The sequence below is a fragment of the Chrysoperla carnea genome, chromosome 4 (assembly GCF_905475395.1).
Source record: "Chrysoperla carnea chromosome 4, inChrCarn1.1, whole genome shotgun sequence".
NCBI classification, from domain to species: domain Eukaryota; kingdom Metazoa; phylum Arthropoda; class Insecta; order Neuroptera; family Chrysopidae; genus Chrysoperla; species Chrysoperla carnea.
In genome coordinates this window covers 76,674,016-76,694,577 of record NC_058340.1, presented here as the reverse complement: position 1 = coordinate 76,694,577, position 20,562 = coordinate 76,674,016, and the positions used below count along the sequence as shown (strand labels likewise).

The following is a 20,562-nucleotide window of genomic DNA, read 5'->3' as shown; positions in this document are numbered from 1 at the left end:
TCTGGTCAAACATCCACAAAAAACCCAGATTATTTAGTCGAGTCAATAAGTTAGCCAAGCGTTTGTAAAAATAGCAGTGAACATATTTCCAAAAACTATATTAGAAGAACGCTGCTAGTAATATTGGTAAGCAAAAATCAATTAGGCCATAAGATACAGGCCATTTTGGCAGAATATTCCACTTATAATTGCAATATACCTCGTGTGACTTGGTGATAATGTAGCATTCTATAGGTGAAAGAATTTTGAAAATCGGTTAAGTAGTGAACTCAAAAACAATATCCTCTCGCAATTTCAAACTTCTATTATTAGCGATTTAGGGTGGGCGTCGATATATCAATCGGAACATACCCCCGAGCAGTTCCCCCTTCAGATTATTTTACCCCTATGAAATGTTTCTGATTTTAAATAAAGAATCATTTTGAAAAAAAAAAATCAATATCGAAGCTGTTATTGGGGATTCCTGAGTAAAAACATCCATTGATGCGAGTAAAATATTAAATTCAAAGGTATTAAAATTTGAAAATACATGAAAAAATATTTTTTTCGCTAAAATTATAAATTTAGGGTTTGATTATGCCCCACTATTAGTGACCACGTAGAATTTGATCCATCAAATTCTACGTTTTTACATTCAGATATCATGAAGTATTGTCTAAGTTCATAAGTTCATTGTGTTCAGTTCTACCAGGTCTTCTATTATCAGGCAAGAATAAATGTAAGCACAAAAAGTTAGAAGGGTGCACTACAAGGGTTTTATAGAAGTTGTAAGGTTTGAGGCTAACAGAGTTCCCTTGTGGGAATAAATTTGTTCTGGAACTCAGAATATTTAGTTTTAAATTCAGAAAAAAAATATGCGAAGTAAAACTGTACTTATGTACTTAATAATTCATTTTTATATTAAGTATATGGTTATTCGCACAAGATAAATGTCGACATCGTGTATCATATAACACAGCAGTCCGCCAGCCGTAGAATAGTTAGTTGGATGGAAATCGAAAGTCGAAAATTGTATGTATAATGTATAATGTATGTGATATATGTATGTAAATACTGTGACTATATATACTTGACGTAAAATAGCCATTTTCAACACCCTTGTATCTCAGAAACCACTTGATCCATAATGTTGCGCTTAATTTCAATTTAAGTAGATAATAGGTTGGCTGATAAGTCCCCGGTCTGACACATAGATGGCGTCGCTAGTATTAAATGCATATTATTTTTATATAGTACCAACCTTCAAATGATTCGTGTCAAAATTTGACGTCTGTAAGTCAATTAGTTTGTGAGATAGAGCGTCTTTTGTGAAGCAACTTTTGTTATTGTGAAAAAAATGGAAAAAAAGGAATTTCGTGTTTTGATAAAATACTGTTTTCTGAAGGGAAAAAATACAGTGGAAGCAAAAACTTGGCTTGATAATGAGTTTCCGGACTCTGTATTTTTTCCCTTCAGAAAACAGTATTTTATCAAAACACGAAATTCCATTTTTTTCACAATAACAAAAGTTGCTTCACAAAAGACGCTCTATCTCACAAACTAATTGACTTACAGACGTCAAATTTTGACACGAATCATTTGAAGGTTGGTACTATATAAAAATAATATGCATTTAATACTAGCGACGCCATCTATGTGTCAGACCGGGGACTTATCAGCCAACCTGTTATATGCTCAGGGACGCCGTATATCAAATTTCACATTCACGTCTATCATCGTTTCCGAGCAATAACGCGTCAAAAATAAACCACGCCTTATTATTTTGTTACTCACTCATATAAATTCACATCAAAACTGAGAAACGTAATAAAGTTGCGGTTTTCGTAAAAAATATATAAGAGCAAAATCATACCCCAGAAAAAACTCCAAATTTCAAATATTTTTACAGGAAATGGGAAATTTCGCTAATTAAATATGCATTTTTTCCCCATATAAAATACAATGTTAAAATATGAACCAATATCTAGATGGCTAGTTTTTCTCTATATACAATTTGTATGGGAAAAATAAAATACGCTTAAAATTTTGTTTCTTATATAATTTTTATAAAATTTTGAATAAATATTATGAACATAAATTATTAAAAAATATTTATATATTTCAATATTTCCTACTGAAAATGTTATAAAATCAAATTTAATATTTCAAGTCACGGCGACTATGTCTCATTCAAAGTACCATATAGAAAACACATTTCATCATATAGTCTGGTTCACATGTACGATTTTTTCTAACTTTTTTGTATATTCTCCGAAAATTACGAAATAGGTGTCATTCGATTCGTAATTTTATGTAGAAAGTTTACTGAAAAATCGAAAATGGCGCTGAAAAAAATTGCAAGTTATAAACAATTAAGTGAAAAATAAAATAGGGGGCTCAGTTTTTTTTGAATATAACTCAAAATGTATTGAAAATTTTCAAAATCTGAAAAAAGACCCAAAGAGATAAAGAAATTTCCTAAAATAAAGTTCCGGCTGCCGGAATTGTATCTCTAATATTTATAACTTTTACAGAGCCCTGAAAATAGCTCAAAATACGGCAAGTCTGGCTCTCGCGCGCGTTCTGTCTCTGAGACTTACTAACAAAAAAATTATTTAAACATATACAATATGAATATGAAGAAATAAAAAAATTAATGTCGTTTTGAGATACATGAATAAACAATAATCCGTGGTTTACAAATTTTTATCCCAATTTTTCCATTAGTTATGTAATTGTTAACTAACAATTGTTTCTATACAGAATGTTAACTTTAAATCTCCGATAATTATTAAACTAAAATCCCAGAATTTTGTTCCCTCCATGAAGGTATTCTTATTAGGATTACAAATAAATTCAATTTGTTATTAACATTTGAAAATTAAGAAATGAAAAAAAGTAATGAAAAATTTTTTTTTTTAAATTTTTTAATTGTTTTAATTTTCTATGGTTAAAAGCTACATAAAAATAATTTTTTCAATTTTTTTACCATTGTTATTTAAAAAATTGTTATAAACAAATACATAGTTTATGAGTAAATCGAATTTTTTTTTGCAATATGTTCATTAACACAAATTATGATTTAAAAAATAAAACGGTTTTTTTTTATTTGTTGCTTAAAAATTCGTTTGTTAATTAATAATCTTTTTTAGCTACTAACTATTTATATTAAGGAACCGTTTAAATTCTAAAAATTATAAATTCTATTTTTCTTCCGGATTTAATATAAAAAAATTTTTTAATTAATTTTTCATTTGTTCATTGAATAAATAATTTGTTGTAAACAATTTTTTTTATCTGTTTATTTTATTTTTTTTGTATATACTTTATTTTATAATAAAAATAGACATGCGTTGTTTTTTACAAAGAAAAATTTTTTACTATTTTTTTTTTTTGAATTTTTAATATTAATATTCTATCAAACTTGCCTTTTTCATCCGATCTGTGGCTTTTATTATATATTTATTAATTTGAATTTTGATGTAAATGGTTAACAGTTCGATGTAAAATGCTTTCTTGCATACTGGTACCTGTCATGAAATCCTCTGACAAACGTACATCATCGTATACAATCAGCCTTTATGGCATACATAATATACGGGGAGTGTTAATGTTATAGTTTCAGGACCTCTAACGATGTACAATTTGGCTACGAGTGATACAAATCAGCGCATTGCTGTGGTCAGGTCCGGGATCTTAAAACTGATTTTAACAATTTTGCATAAAATTATTGACAATTAATAATAATATAAACGAAACTAAGATTGTACAATAATAAAAATAAGAAATTTATTAAAAAAAGTTTAATATCCATTTAATTTTTATTAGGTGCCCGAATCTACTGATTTTTACTCTGATTAATTCCTTTGATTAAGAAATGGTGCAAATTAGCCATTGAAATAAACGGTTTTGTTCAATATTCATTTGATTAACCGCTTTTTATAAAAATATTATGTGTTTTAAATAACTATTACAAATACAAATCATACTAAATTACTAATTTTTATTTATTATGTTATTAGTAATGCGAGCCTATACAATAAAACTTTTAATATTTATGTAATTAGATTTATAATATTTATGTTATTATTGTATTGTGTATTTAAATTTTTTTCAAATGTTTAAAATTAAAAATTTATCAAATTTTAATTGTTGTTTCAATCATTGTTTCTGTAGTGTATTTATTTGATCTAAATAATAAATTTCAATTAAAGAAACGTTAAGAAAATTTTTCTGCCAGAAAGGATAATACAAATTAGTGGTTAAGAAAACTACTATTGTTTGAAATCGAAGTTCAACACTATCTTAGTAGCTTCACATAAAAAATTAATGTGCACTTAAGGAAAGAAAAGACATCAATTACACTTTTAAATTCTCCTTATACAATTTACTAGTTCTCCACATTTCTATTGTATTATCTAAAGCAATAACTCTTGAAAAATAATAGAAACTGCACCCTATCGTAATATTTTACCTAATTGTGTTCTATTAGCTTAATTAAGTAATCATTAGTTACTTATTCCCGGAGTTTCTTTTATTTTTGCATATGAGGGAAGTATTAAATCAATATTTATCCAAAATCAAATAGCGGTCAATAATTTTTTCCTAATTTCTAATTCTTTAAGTAAAATACAACACTTAAAATTATTAAAAAGAAAGAAATGAATGTGTTATTATCATAAAGCATAATGCAACTGAAGTAAAATTATTCTACTATAAATTTTTATTAGTTTTTCAACGCTAATTAACTGAGTAAAAACTACGAATAAGGTTCATACGGTAAAGCTATTATTTTTTAATTTATATTTCTCCCAAAATATTGACAATCTTCTATGGGCGAGAATTTTACTTTAATTTGCTCTATATCTAGGCAACCGTAACAACGTATAGACATGTGCATATTGCATAAAAATATTATTTCATGTTTTCAAAAAAACCAGATTTTTAAAAATAATTTTTTTGAATTTTTTCCAATTAAATCCGACGAAACCTTTGAATCAGTTTCGATTGGAATGAATAACAAAATTTTTCCATTCATCTCTCTTAAAATTGGATTTAAAATTTTGAATTGGTTCCAAATGGAATTCATTGGAATGATTTGGAAATTTTTTTCCCAATTGAATCCTATTCGTTCCAATTGATTGAATTGGAAATTTTCCAATTTATGTATTGGATTTTTTTATCAGGGCTAGCATCAATATTTTTAAGCGTTACAAACTTGAGACTAAACTTAGTATACCTTGATATATTTCATATACATGGTATAAAAATAGTTCCCACCATTTTGTTACTGTCCATAGTTTTAAATGGTTTTATTTAGTTCCCAATCACGTATTCTAAGGCACTGTTTTACGCCATCAATTTTATTTTACGCCATATAGATCCTCTATCTAGGCATATGTTATAGGTATATTTATGATGACATGTCATATTTTCATAAAAACAGAATTAATTATTTGACAGTTTGTATTTTTTAAAAGTTGTGGCATTTATTTTAAAAGTTTCCTTATATTTTTTATATTGCTTATTTGTTATATATTTTTAATTATTATCAAGATTACTATTATGGTAATGACATCAATATACGTAGTCGATCTTCATATTTTCAATAAATTAGACGATTAAATTATAATAATAAGATATATAATATAACTAATTTTATATCTTAATTGTAATTTATCAATTTACCATTGTAAAATTAGTATTGGTTTTAAGGGATAACGATATTTTTTGTTCATATGGGGGCTCGGCCATGTTTTTTTCCTATTGCTGACATCTGGCGCGAGAAGAAAACATGTATATAAAGCTACCTACATTTTGACATTATGGAAACGAACCTTTTTGAAAGGTATTTTGTGAAAAATGCAAAATTTTTATCTGGTCTGATTTAAAATCATAACTTACATTAAAATCGAACAATCTACTCTTACATATAAATTTAAATAAATAATAATAAATTTCTACATAAATTTAAAAATTTGTAAATAATTCTATTTTTTTAAAAACTAACCCCATTAGGGAAACCTCTTTGAAAATTTTTAAATATATTATCTAAGGGAAACCTACTACCTACATTAGGGAAAATAAACCAGGTTAGCGTTTTCACGTATGAAATTTTATATGATCAATTGGAAATCAATTAAAAATTACAGATCTAATCCAATTTGAGTAAAAATTGACTCAAATTATAACTTACATATCATATAAAAATGTAAGTCGGTATCCGATCAATATTTAAAAAAAAAAATTTATTTGTAACTATAAGGTCTGGCCTAGTTTAATATAGAATTAAAAATAATTTTAAGCAAACTTAACTTACATAAAAATAAACTCATTAAAATTTACGAGTACATATATACAATTAATAATATAAAATATAATTATAACCCATGATAAATATGATTATAACATATTTTATTTCGGAAATTGACTGTCTACCAGGTAAAAACCTGTTAACCTATAGGTATTTTGTAGATGTTGAATGCCATGCCATCAAAAAAATATTAATAGTTTATACACGAATTTCCTAATAGTACATAATAGTCCTAATGCACGAACCAAAGTTCATAAATTTTTTAATCTTATATTTTTATTGAAGTTCCAAACGAATTTTCGAGAAATTTTTAATAAAAAAATTCTCATTCAAATTGTATTTAGAAGGGCTAAAGACTTTGGTTTTCACATTTTATAAACACGAATTTAAAATATTAACACAAAATATAAACCTCACATAGGATCGGTACACAGATTTGTAAATTTTTTTATTAAAATTTACAAAATTTTGTCTTTAGCCCTTTGTAACATCATTTTGAACATGCATGCATATTTTCAGGTCATTTTATTGAGGGCAACATAGAAAATACTTTGTTTAAAAAATGTCGATAATCTTCATATGACTATAACCCCTTAATTTCCAGTTGCTGAGGAAGTCATAAGTAAATGACGAAACGTCCCATTTATTCATAGTAATTCATTTATAATCCCTGTCCTATTTCCTACGAATTAAATTAGTATTACTCATTATTTTCTCTTTTGCTCCAGAGCAAGTAGTTGGCGAAATAGACAAAAGGTAAAAAAATGATTAATTTTAACATAATCGCAATTAAATGCTTGGTGAAATCGGCCCTTACTAGATCTTTTACCAGCTAACAGTTCTCTTTTCAATAACATTGAAAGTCAAGTTCATCACAAAGACTCATACAAGATCATCTTTTGTATGAGTCTTTTTTTTAAGCCACAAATGGGATTTTTCTTGTTTTCATTTGCCGGTTACTTCGACAACATTTTTGTCCAAAATCATCAGTTTCCGACAGATTTCTAAAGAACCACGTACAACAAACTTGTACCCACTCAAATATTTATTGCGTTTTTTTGACGAATGTGTATTGCAATAAAACAAAAATAATAAATTTACCCTTTTTCCTTCCATAGCAGCATCGTATTGTCTTTGGCATGCAGCCACCTCTTCCTCTTTAGCTTTTAATAAGGCCATCGCTTTGTTTAATTTATTCATAGCACGTTCCAATTTTGCTTCTTGCTTTGCTAAGTTTGCCTAAATGTAAAATGTCATACTCAATATATTGCTGATGCAGACCATCAAATTGATTGCACTTTGTAATTTAAATAAGAAATACCTTTAATGGTAAAACATCTTTGTTTATTTCATAAAAAGCTTTCATTGCAACAGTCCATTGTGTTAGTCCTGCAACATTTCCACAAGCTTTCTTCGCCGTTTCAAAATTATATAATTCATGAGATAAATATGGTTCCATTAAATCAATAAGTTCAGCATTCATTTCATCTTTTGGATATCGGCCTAAATTTTTCAAAAAATCACCAGCCATAATCTAAAGTTAATCAATAAATAATATTAGGTTTTTACACAATTTTCATTTGAAAAACTATAATTCCATAATAATACAACAAGCTGGGAATTTTCATATTAAAAAAAATAATAATCCATTCTGTTTTTCAAGGCAATAATTTAAAAAAAAATTGTAGTTTTTGACTTTAGAAAAATCGTAGCGTAGTTATTTAAAAAAAGTGCAAAAAACCGTTTTTTTTTTTTTCAAAAAAGGAATTTTAATAAAAACAAACAAAAATAGGGGTTTGTAGCACTAAGCTAAAGTCAAATCTGATGGAAAATTTACGAGTAAACACAATTTTTCGACATTTTAACATTTTCCCTTCGACTTGTATGACTTGCAGGAAATCCATTCGGGTATCTTTTTGTAAAATTTTTTTCGTAACAAAATAATATAAAGTTTCCGCTCAATTTGCAAAAATGCAAAAATAGATGCTTCGGAAAAACCGTGCGAGATTTGTAACGGAACATACTACGACAATTTAAGAAAAGAAATTGATAATATCAAAAAAATTTTCATTATGGTTGCCCTAAAACCATTGCATGAGTATTTTAATCTCGTAGTTGCATGGTTAAACGGTGCAACAGTTCATCGAACTGTAACACTGGACAGTGTATACTGTACACTGTGTGTATAATTTACACTATTATTTGTAAATTCCCGATTTTCGCTGTGTTTTCATGGCTTCTTCATGAATCTACGAGATAAGTAACTTTTCTCCTCTTTTTTGACATAGAGAAGGGTTGTACGGCAATTCTTAACGAGGAAAATGCTTCTTTTGTTTGTTTGTTTTTTAAATTGTCGTGATCGTGCACCGTTTTTCTGATGCAAATTGTGCGGAAACTAAATATTATATTATATTATATTATTATTATGCGTAAGTAAATTTTTTTACAAAAAAAATACCATTAAAAGATGATAATTTATTATCTAGCTGTTAGTATCATTTAAATTTGTTATTAGCTCCGCGAGTAACGTGCCAGTTTTGTAAAGCATAGTTTGATGGGAAATATCATGTTTTGACATCAGATTGGGCTAGTTCTCAGGGTTGCTTTATTAATCAATAGGGAATATTCATGTATTTTCTATATATTTTTAATTCATTGTTTACACCGTTATAACATAGTAAAAAATATAAATACTGTTTAAAAATGCTGTAAGTGTAAAAAAAATATTTAAAATAGAGAATAATTTTGAGATATACACAGTTATATTTGAGAGAAACACAGTTAATTTGACGCTCTCTGTTGATGACGTATTAAACGTATTAATATGTGTTCTGTCAGTTGGTGACATTCAGTTCAATGTACTGTTTATTACAGGTGTAATACCCACGGATGTAGTTATTATAGTGTAATACCATAAAAAATATAAGTAATTAATATTAATATTAATACCATACAGTATGTCAACAAGTCTGACAAGCCACATAATATGACGTCACGCCCGTTTTAAAATTTGAATTTCCCTTTTAGAAAATTGAATTTATTTCACTGAATTTGTACTTATATATACTTTTAAGTAATTAAAAAGATATTAATTACTAAAATAATGATTTAGTCCAAATGTCCAGCCTATAAAATTAGGAGAAAAAATATTTGAACCAAATTTAAATTTCATAACATTTGAAATTCGAAAGTTGATCCTCTTAAAAAAGTAACATTTGTTATTTAAGCTTTTTTTCAAAAAACGTTAACTTTCAGAGAATATCAGAATACCTATACTCTGTATGATAATAGATATCTGCAATTCTGTATATAATAACATCTCTCTTATACTACTTATACTATAATATAATTGTTTCTGTTATACAATAAATTTTATAACTTTAAGTGGTTATATCTCAAGAATGAAGCGCTCAATAATTTTGGTTTTTTTTAAACGTAGAACAAACACATGAATGTTCAGTTAGTTTTTTGAAAAAATCTTAAATCTAGCTTTTTTCTAAAATTAAAAAACTTGTTAAAAATATAACAAAACACAAACTTTCCTTGTTATGTATGCTATCTTCATGTTAATTATTCGAATTTTAATTTATTTCGAGTTATAGACGGTCAATCGACTTCAAATTGTTGTGGTAAATGTACTATTTATTCTTAATAAGTATACACTTAAATTTTGAATTTTCTGTCGATATACCTACAGAGAGACAACGCAACCTTAATAACAATTATTTTGCAATATAATTACCCTTAAGGCTTCACCCCAGGAGGGCGTGAGAAAATTTCTTTCTGGATCAATTACAACAGGCATCAAACGACGTTTAAACAATATTATGACAACATCCATAATAAGTGTAATGACATATGGTGGTTTACCCAATTTTTTAACCGTAGCAATATCTTCTCCTTTAATGGTCTACAAATTTGCATAAACAAATTTTTATCCTGTATATATATATTAAATTACATAAACAGTTCTTACTTCTAAGGCTTTTTCTGCAGCTTTTAAAGCAGGTTCGGCAGCTTCTAATTTTTCATGTGCAATAGCTTTAGATACGGTAATTTCAGAAACAAGTATTTCTGCTTTCTTTTTAGTAGTCTCAGCTTCTTCTTTAATTTTTGTTGCAAGTTGTGTTGCTTCCATAACAATAATTAATATTTCTTCGGCTTTTTTATTTGCTACAGCAATTTCTTTATTTTTGACTTCCAATTCTTTTCGTAACAAATTAACACTTTCTGAAGCTTCTGACAATTTTGATAATCCAGTACTCATATTATAGGCTAATTTTCCAATTTCCTCATGCATAAACACGTATAGTTTTTTATAAGAATCCAAAAATGTTAGGAATGATTTTGGAGTGACATAAACTTGTCGTCTAAATCTATACGAAATTGCGAAATTAATTACTATTAAGATAAAAGCAATTTCTAATATTAATTAATATTCATAGATATTGAACCAAATGGTTTTTGATTCCTTTGTGGAAATAAATCTGTTCTGGGAATCAATATTTAGTTTGAAATTCAGAAAAAGAAGACAAGAAAAGAAGAGATTTTATGAAAAATTAGTTAGCAAAATAAAGTAAGAGTAAGACTTTCTGAGATTTGCAAAATTAATCAATAAAATTTAAAACGCATTTTCGAAAAATTTATTATTGTAGGAGTTACTATTATAATATTGAATACTAATATAAAAATATGGAAAATAAAAATTGGTTTTTCTGACTTATTTGTTACCTCTGAAGAAAAACCGTATTGATTGTATATTCAATATATTGTTGTGTTCCAAGTAACTAGGCTGCCACCAAAAGTCTTAATATTTTAAAAGGAGAGACTTTGTGAATCCTTTTGAGATGAATACGATGTCTTTACCAATTAAACACAGATATTTTCTTTCGGTATTTCTTTATTTTAATTTATACGATGTTTTAAGATATTTTATATTTAATTTATCACTTGTTTTGAAATTACTAATTTAAGTTAAGAGTGAAGCTCTAAGTTGTAATAATTACTGTATGATTCTAATTAATTTCCAATGTCTTTAAATACAAAATTTCTAGGTCAGTATATTAAATATTTTGACGTAAAAATTAAAATATTAAATATTAATTTTGCTGACAATTGTAAATATAATTAAAGTCATCCATGTTGCCATCACACATTAGAACTCAATTCAATCAATATAAGGTACAATATAAATTTGCTGACTTAATAATCGAAACTATGCCAATATTTTAAATTAGTTTATTATTAAATATTATTACTTAATAATAATAATTTGATTGATTTAATGTGTTAAAACCACGTTTTTAAGGATAACGCCGTCCAGGGCTTAACAATATATACACATAATGTCTATATTTGTCTTTTGCGAATGACCATATATTTAATATAAAAATGTATTATTAAGTACATTAAGGACCATAATTTCGAAAATGAACTCAAGCTAAATTATGCTCAAGGTTTAGCGAAAAAGTTTAGCTTGCGTACATTTTCGAAATTATGATCCTGAATGTACTTAATATATTAAATATATGGTCATTCGAACAAGAGAAATGTTTATTTACATCATGTGTATATGTAGGTATATATTGAATATACAATTACTCTGGATACTCTTCAGAGTTAATAAATAAGTCAGTAAAACTTTAAATAATGTTTTAAATTTTACTGAAATTATTAATTAATTCTGAAAAAGTCCTCTAATATTCCTTCCGATTTCCTTCTGAGAAAGTTTTGGGAGAACTCAGAATATTTCTTTTTAAAGAGTTTCAATCTTTTTCATTTTCTTTCCATTTTGCACTAGGTGTCTGGAAAAAAGTGATTGACTTTGAGCAGGCCGCAAGGTCTGAGCTTTTGTCCGATCGGAATCTCAATGACGGGAATCGAAAGAGAAAAATGTCCATGTTATTTAGCAATTTTGTTGCCTATACCCATATTCAAAATTAACTACAGTTATTTGCTTCGTAAAGAATAATTTAAAAAAAATAGTCCTCTCTAACACAGTTTGGGTCGGAGTTATGGCCCATTTTTTATATTTTTTCATAACAACAAATTAAAGAATACGATCGCGTAGTAAAAAAATCGAAATGGGATATGGCTCACTCCCAAATCGAAGAAAATTTCAAAACCGAATCTCGTTAAGTTGAAAATTCGATGAAAAAATTAATTTTGCAACTAAGGAATTTTCGCCATTTTTTAAGCCGCTGTAACTGTAGATAATATTGAATATGGGTATAGGCAATAAAATTGCTAAATAAAATGGTCATTTTTCTCTTTCGATTCCCGTCATTGAGATTCCGATCGGACAAAAGTTCAGTTTTTTATTTAACATCACCGTCACCGAGATATAGGCATTTGAGCAACAAAATGTGAATTTTCGCAAACAACTCGTTTTTGATGAAAATAAAGATTTTGAAGTTCCGGTCAAAAATTTAATTTGAAAGCAATTAGAAATTATATTTTGGACGACGATTCTTAATATTTTTTGACTCGTGATAATTTTTACTTAAACTCAACGTTTTCGAATTATAAGCGTTTAAAAAAATAAAGTACGAATTTTAGCCGAAAATTAATTATTGACGAAAATAAGGATTATTTTGTGGTTCTGGCCAAAAATTTGATGTGAAACCATATAATTTATTTTGGACAATTCTACACACTTTTTAAATTGTAGAATTTTTAACTTCACCGATTTCGATATATCAACGTTTGATATTATATTAAAAACAAGTGAAAACTAACAATTGACTGAGTTAATTGTTGAAATACCATGCATAGACAGTGTTGATGATTCTATCACATTACACACACATACATAATTGAAATTCTCATAATTACATACTATACAATTTACGCCTAATTTGCGCCCTCACGGGTAAACAGTGAAATTTACGAAAAAATGTTTCAAACAAAAGTTGGTTGGTTGGAATATTTTTTACATTTAAACTTTTGTTCTGTCTCTAACGGTTTACAAGATGGGTCCTACGGAGCCAAGACCCAATTGACCTATGTTGGTCATTTACGAACTCGATCGCACTTTTTACGTCCTAAGCACGCTATACAAATTTCAGCTTTTATATCTTTTTTCGTTTTTGAGTAATCGTGATGACAGACGGGCAGACGGACAGACGGACAGACGGGCAGACGGGCAGACAGACGACAGGCAGACAACCGGAAATGGACTAATTAGGTGATTTTATGAACACCTATACCAAAATTTTTTGCTTAGCATCAATATTTTTAAGCGTTACAAACTTGGGACTAAACTTAGTATACCTTGCATATTACATATATGGATGGTATAAAACTTAGTATACCTTGCATATTACATATATGCATGGTATAAAAATATATATAGCTGAAATTGAGGCTTAAATACGCGTTTTTTTTTCAAACGCTTATATATGAAAACGGCGAGGTAAGATAAAAAATGCCAAGAGTCAAAAAGTGTTTAAAATAGTCCAAAATATACTATCACATTAAACCTTTGACCAAAACCGCAAAATAATCTTTATTTTCGTCAATAATATAATAATACTAGCGGCCCCGACGGACGTTGTCCCGTAAAAACGTAACTCCAATTCATGAATACCTATACTACGTTTAGCCTGTCCGCTAAACCCATCCCGCTAAACCCCAATTTAACTCCTATTTATTGGAGTGGCCTGACCTTCGACCTTTGGCCTGACCTTTGATAGTAGAGCTCGCTGCGCTCGCATATGGCTCTAATAAATGCCTATTGACAATACCTGAATACTATTAAAAATACATAGTACACATAGTATACATAATGTGATATGATTTATATGCGCTCCCACCATTTAATGAAATTTCATTTTTTTGGTACGGAGCCCTCAAAAACAGTTGTACTGGACCAAATTGTAAATCTAAACCATTCTCGAATCTCCACGAACACACACAAAAAATTTCATCAAAATCGGTCCAGCCGTCTAGGAGGAGTTCAATTACATACACACGCTCACAAGAAATATATATATTAAGATTTCGTCGAGTTTTTCCCGAAAATTATTATACGCCAGTCAAATCACAATAAAATCGCAAAGCGAGATGTAAATATACTTTTATAGTATGTTATTTGAACCCCTTGGGGGAGTGTGAAACCATGATTTGTAAGCAAAAAAAATGTGTGATTTTTTCAGTTTTTGGAGTTCAATTCAAAAACTATAAGCTTTTGATATAAGATGCCTGTATCATTTTGAAAGTATACTAAATATGAAACAATTTTTCAAATAAAAATGTTTATTTTGGAACAAGGAACATTTTTTACATTTGAACTTTTGTTCTATCTCTAACGGTTTAACATAAACAAAACTCAAAATTTTAGCATTTTTGAAATTTTTCAAGCGTCATATCAAGACATGCCGAACTGTAGGTCGACTTAAACTGTTTCATATTTAGTATACTTTCAAAATTATATGGGCATCTTATATCAAAACCTTATATTTTTTGAATTGCTTACAAAACGTGGTTTCATACTTTTCTAAGGGATCCAAATAACATTCCAAAAAAGGAGCTTTGCATCGCGTTTTGTGATTTTAGCTTGTTTTTTTTAAGATTTTACTGGCGTATAAATAGACTATGGAAAGCGTATTAATAGAAAGGATGCTTTGTGAAATGATTAATGCGTACTTGAAACTTCGTTAGTGTCTTACTTTTGGCGACTATACCATACTTCTCTGTATGACTATTTTCGATAGTCCTGCTTTTTCAAATGAGCAAGATAACGTCGTATTTTATTTATCGGTCTAAAAAATGCAGCAGGGAATTTTCGGACACTATAACCACTTGGTAACATTAATAGGGGAAATGCATGCATTTAAAAAAAATTGTATTTCATTGTTTACACCGTTATAATTATCATATAAAAATATACTGTTTAAAAATGCTGTAATTAAGTGTAAAAAAAAATTTGAAATAGAGAATAATTTTGATATTTTTACATGCAGTCCTTTTGGTGCTCTCTGTTGATGTCGAATTAATATGTGAACTGTCAGTTGGTGACAGTTCAATGTACTGTTTACTACAGGTGTGTAATACCCACGTATGTAGTAATTATAGTATATATCCATGATAATACCATACACAATACAAGTAATTAAGACCATACAGTATATCAACAGGTCTGACAAGCCACATACTATAAAGTCACGTCCGTTTTAGAAATTTGAATTTCCATTTTAAAAATTTCAATTTCTCACAATGAATTTGTACTTTTATTAATTGATTTTAAGTTATTAAAAAGATATTAATTACTAAAATAATGATTTAGTTCAAATGTCCAACCAATAAAGTTTCGGAAAAAAAATATTTGAATCAAATTTAAATTTCATGAATATTCCCTATTATTAAACAATAAAATATTTTGTCTGACACATCTGGAACATGTCGTACTTCTAGTATTTTTTTTTTTTGAATACGTACATGATTCACTTTTGTTGAATTGTGTAATAACTAATTATTAATGTTATTAAGTGATCATAGTGTCCGAAAAAATTCATGCCGCGTTTTTTCAGACCGATAGCTTAAATATGTCGTTATTATGCTCATTTAAAAACGCAGAACTTTAGAAAAAAGTCGTAGAGAGAAATTTGGTAGACTTGCCAAAAGTAAGACACTCGCGAAGTTTCAAGAACGTATTAATAATTTCACAAAGCAACCTTTCTGTCCCACAGTCTATTAATACGCCAGTAAAATGTTTCCATTTCACAACGGTTCAATTTCTATTTCAAACGGTTCACTTTTGTGATTTGGTTGAATAACTAACCTAAAGGTTAGTAAAACATTTTACATTTTAGATGTTCTCAAGTTCTTTCCCAGTATAAAAATAAACACTGATATACTTCTATTGACATTTCGTATGATTTTTATTTGTTTCGATATGTTATGTGTGACGTGAAAATAAAATATTAAATATTAATTTTGCTGACTATAGCTTAATAATCAAAAATATACTTACTATTGATTTACAAATACTAAAATTAGGTAAAATATTATTACTTAATAGTAATAATAGAATTGATTTAGTGTGTTAGAACCAACCACACTTTTCAGGATAACGCCAATATATCGAAAAAGGCGAGGTAAGTTAAAAATGCCAAAACACAAAAAGTGTTTAGAATAATTAAAAATATAAATCAAATTTTTGACCAGAACCACAAAATAATCTTTAATTTCGTCAAAAACGAGTTATTTTATAAAAAAAACTTTTTACGCTTATATATCGAAAACGGTGAGTTTTAGCGAAAATTGGCACGGATCAAAAAATACTTAAAATCATCCAAATAATATTTTCTAATGGCTTTCAAATTAAATTTTTGACCGAAACAACAAAATAATCTTTATTTTAATCAAAAACGAGTTATTTTGTCTGAATTCGGACAGAAGTACCCTATTATGAAACCGAAACAAATGCTGAGAATTTTCCAAAATATGAAATGCGATTGTTTTTTTAATGTTAAAAAGAAAGAGACTGTGGTGTCCGGAACTTGGGTACTTCTATTCCACTCTATGGTCGTAAATCGAAGAAGTACAAGTACACATATATATGATTTTATTAAGTACACTCAGACAAACATTTTCCACCGGCTTCCATACAAATCAACTGACGACGAGACAATTTCTTGGTCAAATACTTTATTTCCTACAGTAACTGTCTAGGTAGCCTTGGTGGAATGGTGGCATGAATGCTTAATTAAACAAATAGAAGAAATAGACGCATTTAAAAAAATCATTTGGCGTAATACATCTTATTAGATGAAAAAAATGCTTACCTATTGAAATATGTAACACAGTAATCTTGTACAGTGTCATGCACGAATGCTGTAGTAAAAATTAATTGTTGTTTCACTTCTGGAGTACAAACCATTTCATAAGGACTAAGAATATGGGCAGCTACAGCATCCAATGCAACTTTAGGCCATTTTACAAACCAATCAACTGTACAGCCAGATATCAAACCAGGGAATTTCAAAGAACGGTTACGAAATTTTTCACCAACCTATTAAAATTATTTAAAAATTAATAAAGACATTATTAATAAACGTCAAAAAAAGTTGCTTTGCAAAAGGTAAATGTAAAAAATTAAATTTAAAAGTTATTTCTTTGTAAAAATGTAAAAGTTATGCCCGTGACGGCGCAAATTAGGACAAATTTTTGATGCCCATTTGCTCCAAACTATAAAAAATAAAGAGTTATTAAGAATGTATGAGCACGGTAGTAGGGGCACAAATTTAAAACAAAATATATTTTCAATTTTGATGATAAATTATGTTAGAAGACGAAAAGTAAGAATAAAATTTTTCAATATCTGGCGTTATTTTTAAAATACCGTAAATTTTGTTTAATTATTCAGCTTTCAATATTTCGAAAACCAAGGCACATATCGAAAAATTTTATTATTATTTTTCATCTGCATTCATAACAAAATTCATCATCAAAGTTGAAAATAAGATAAAAAGAATCTCAACCCTAAATCTACCGTGCTCTTACATCGCTTAGGTATATGGATGGAGACACTAGGTTTTTTTCTTTGCCATTGCTAATATGTTTACTTTTTATTAAAAGGGTTTTTTTTATTTGTTTTCATTCATTCCAAACGAAAATTATCAAAAACTTTCAAAATATGTCGTTTTTTGATATTCCTCCATAAGAGCCAATATATTTTATATCGATTCTTTGAGTAAAAGTCTACCTATAAAAAAATTTTGAGCCTTTAAATCAAACATGTCAATCAATCATACATCCTTAACAGTTGAATGTTTGAAAAAACTATCAAAATTCTAAAAAGATTTTCGAACATATTTTATAAAGCTTTGAAGAGTAATTACAGATTGTTTAATTCTAAAGCCTCAAGTTTAAATTCTAAAGAAGATTATAAAAGAAGCTTCCCATTAACAACAAAGGTTAGTATCTGTATCTTACATATTGTTATTCATGGGAATTAGACATTTATTTAAGAATTGAAAATGAGCCTCTGCTTAATCTATAACTACTCTCAGAACTGTATACAAGGACTTTGACAAGGATTTTGGATTGTTTTTCAGCTTTGAAAATGGCCTTTTGATATTGACATTTAACTGTTGTTTACAAATTGACATTTAAGTGTTTCTGTGAAGGAGTAAGTACAGCCCCTTATACACAAATTGGAACAATAAAGTTTCTGGCAACATTAATATCCAAGATTTTTTTAGCGTGTTCCCTAGTGGATATATTTCTCTGCCAATAGTCAAATTTAGTCTTGCAGTGTTCTGAAAGACAATTCTAGAAGAATGAGTAAGCCTGGAAAATTCTGAAAAAGTCTGAAAAGGTCTATGTAAAACTTATTAAGACTGTATTATTATAAGTATTTGGACTCTACTAGAAGACTTTTTCAGAATTAATCAGAGTAAAATTTAAAAAGTTTCATTTTTTCGAAAAATAAATTACTGCGGGAATATAAAAATTTATCAGGAGGAGGGTTATGAGTAAAACAAATATCTATATTTATATTTTATTTACAGATTTATTTTATATTTTATTTACAGATTTGATATTATTTCTTGCTCTTGAGTTAGTTTTTTGGAATTTTTACTTTCCCAGAGTGGTGCAACATGTCTAATCAACAAAATGGCATCAAAAATGGAATTTTTTTCAGATATTTTATCATTTTTATTTTATATTCGCAAGAGGTTTTTGGAGTCGCTGATCTCGAATTTTGCTCTAATCTAAAGCAAAGCGACCCCCAAAACCCCTTTTATACGTCATAAAAATTCTGAATTTTATATAATAAAAACTATATTAATAAAAACATCTTAAGTTTTGGGTTACTTTAGCATTTTAAACTATTTTGATCTCTTTTTAATATCTTTTAAAATACATTTATTCCATACACCCCCTTTCCCCTAATAACGCGGGGATTAAAACCATATAGACCTCTTTTAAAAATAATTTTCTGGGGCCAAAGCAAAAAAACTGTCCATACACCCCTAAACAATTATTTCCAAAAAGTGTTAAATTTTTTGTGGACTTTATTAACTTCACCAATGTTTTCAATACAACGACAGTCACCCTACTAATACCGCTACATGCCGCTATGTGGCTCTACTCGAGTTACTTGTCAAGCCTATATTTGAAATTTTACCGAACTATTAGACGGATTTGGCAAAATTTTTAACCAAAAGTTTAAAGTAATCAATCAAATATTTTTTAAGTTACAGTCAAATGAACTGTTATACCATATATATATATATATATATATATATATATATATATATATATAATTATATAATTTTAGGTTTGTGAAGATGGCACCCCCATGACCGAATTTTACGTTCTTTGCGAGCTTAATAGTTTGACCATCGTAGGACCACTTTTGACCACCCTCAATTTTCGTTTGACCACCCTCCGTTCGGAAAATATTCACGATTCAAAATTTTATTTCTCGTAGCCTCCACCATAACCATCATAGGGAAAATAACATGGTAGCACCCCCATGAACGAAATTTAATTTAGTTGTGAGCTCAATCGATTCTAAATCGTAGGACCACTTTTGACCACTCACAATTTTCGTTTGACCACCTACCGTTAAATAAAAATTCACGATTGAAATAATTTCCCACAGCCTCCGCCATACAATAACATTGTAGATTTTCATTACGAAAATGGTCAAATATTTCATACTAAACCATTGAAAAACTTGATAAGCAAACGATTCCTCTTGACCCCCCACCAGCGTTCTTCTATCACGATTCAAGGAAGAATATTTTACGATTCAAGATATTCGAATTAACGAATGAAAGAAAAAAATATAATAATTACTATTTCAAAGTGAAAAAGTGCAAATTTTCTGTCTTAATCGTTGGACCATCGTAGGACCACCCAGGAATATTAACAAAAATCGTTAGACTACCCTCAGTTCGAAAAATATTTCCAAAAAACGAATTGAAAAAAAAATGAAAAATGAATTTTTATATAAGCAGCACGGATTCTGGGGTGTTTTTGATATCAATTGTTCGCGAATCGTAGGACCGCCCCGAAATATTCACAAAAATCGTTTGACCATCCTTCGTTCGAAAAATATTTAGAAAAAACAATTTTTTTTTTAACGAAAAACAAAAAAGGCTGGATTCTAATGAATTACTACAAATTTTGGGGTGTTATTGTGCTCAATCATTCGAGAATCGTAGGACCACCTAGGAATATTAACAAAAATCGTTAGACCACCCTCCGTTCGAAAAATATTTAGAAAAAACAATTATTTTTTTAACGAAAAACAA

General features: G+C 28.3%; 1 protein-coding gene across 1 annotated transcript in view; it reads right to left on the bottom strand.

The window, feature by feature from the left end:
- The window catches only part of LOC123298960 (dynein axonemal heavy chain 8-like), a 281,682-nt gene that overhangs the window by 101,904 nt on the left and 159,216 nt on the right, over positions 1-20,562 (bottom strand). Inside the window, exons 32-36 of the mRNA XM_044881061.1 lie at positions 17,080-17,306; positions 10,269-10,668; positions 10,035-10,202; positions 7,614-7,826; positions 7,394-7,531 (exon numbers count right to left, since the gene is read on the bottom strand). Coding sequence (XP_044736996.1) covers positions 7,394-7,531; positions 7,614-7,826; positions 10,035-10,202; positions 10,269-10,668; positions 17,080-17,306 — 1,146 coding nt within the window. The remainder of the gene's footprint in view (positions 1-7,393; positions 7,532-7,613; positions 7,827-10,034; positions 10,203-10,268; positions 10,669-17,079; positions 17,307-20,562) is intronic.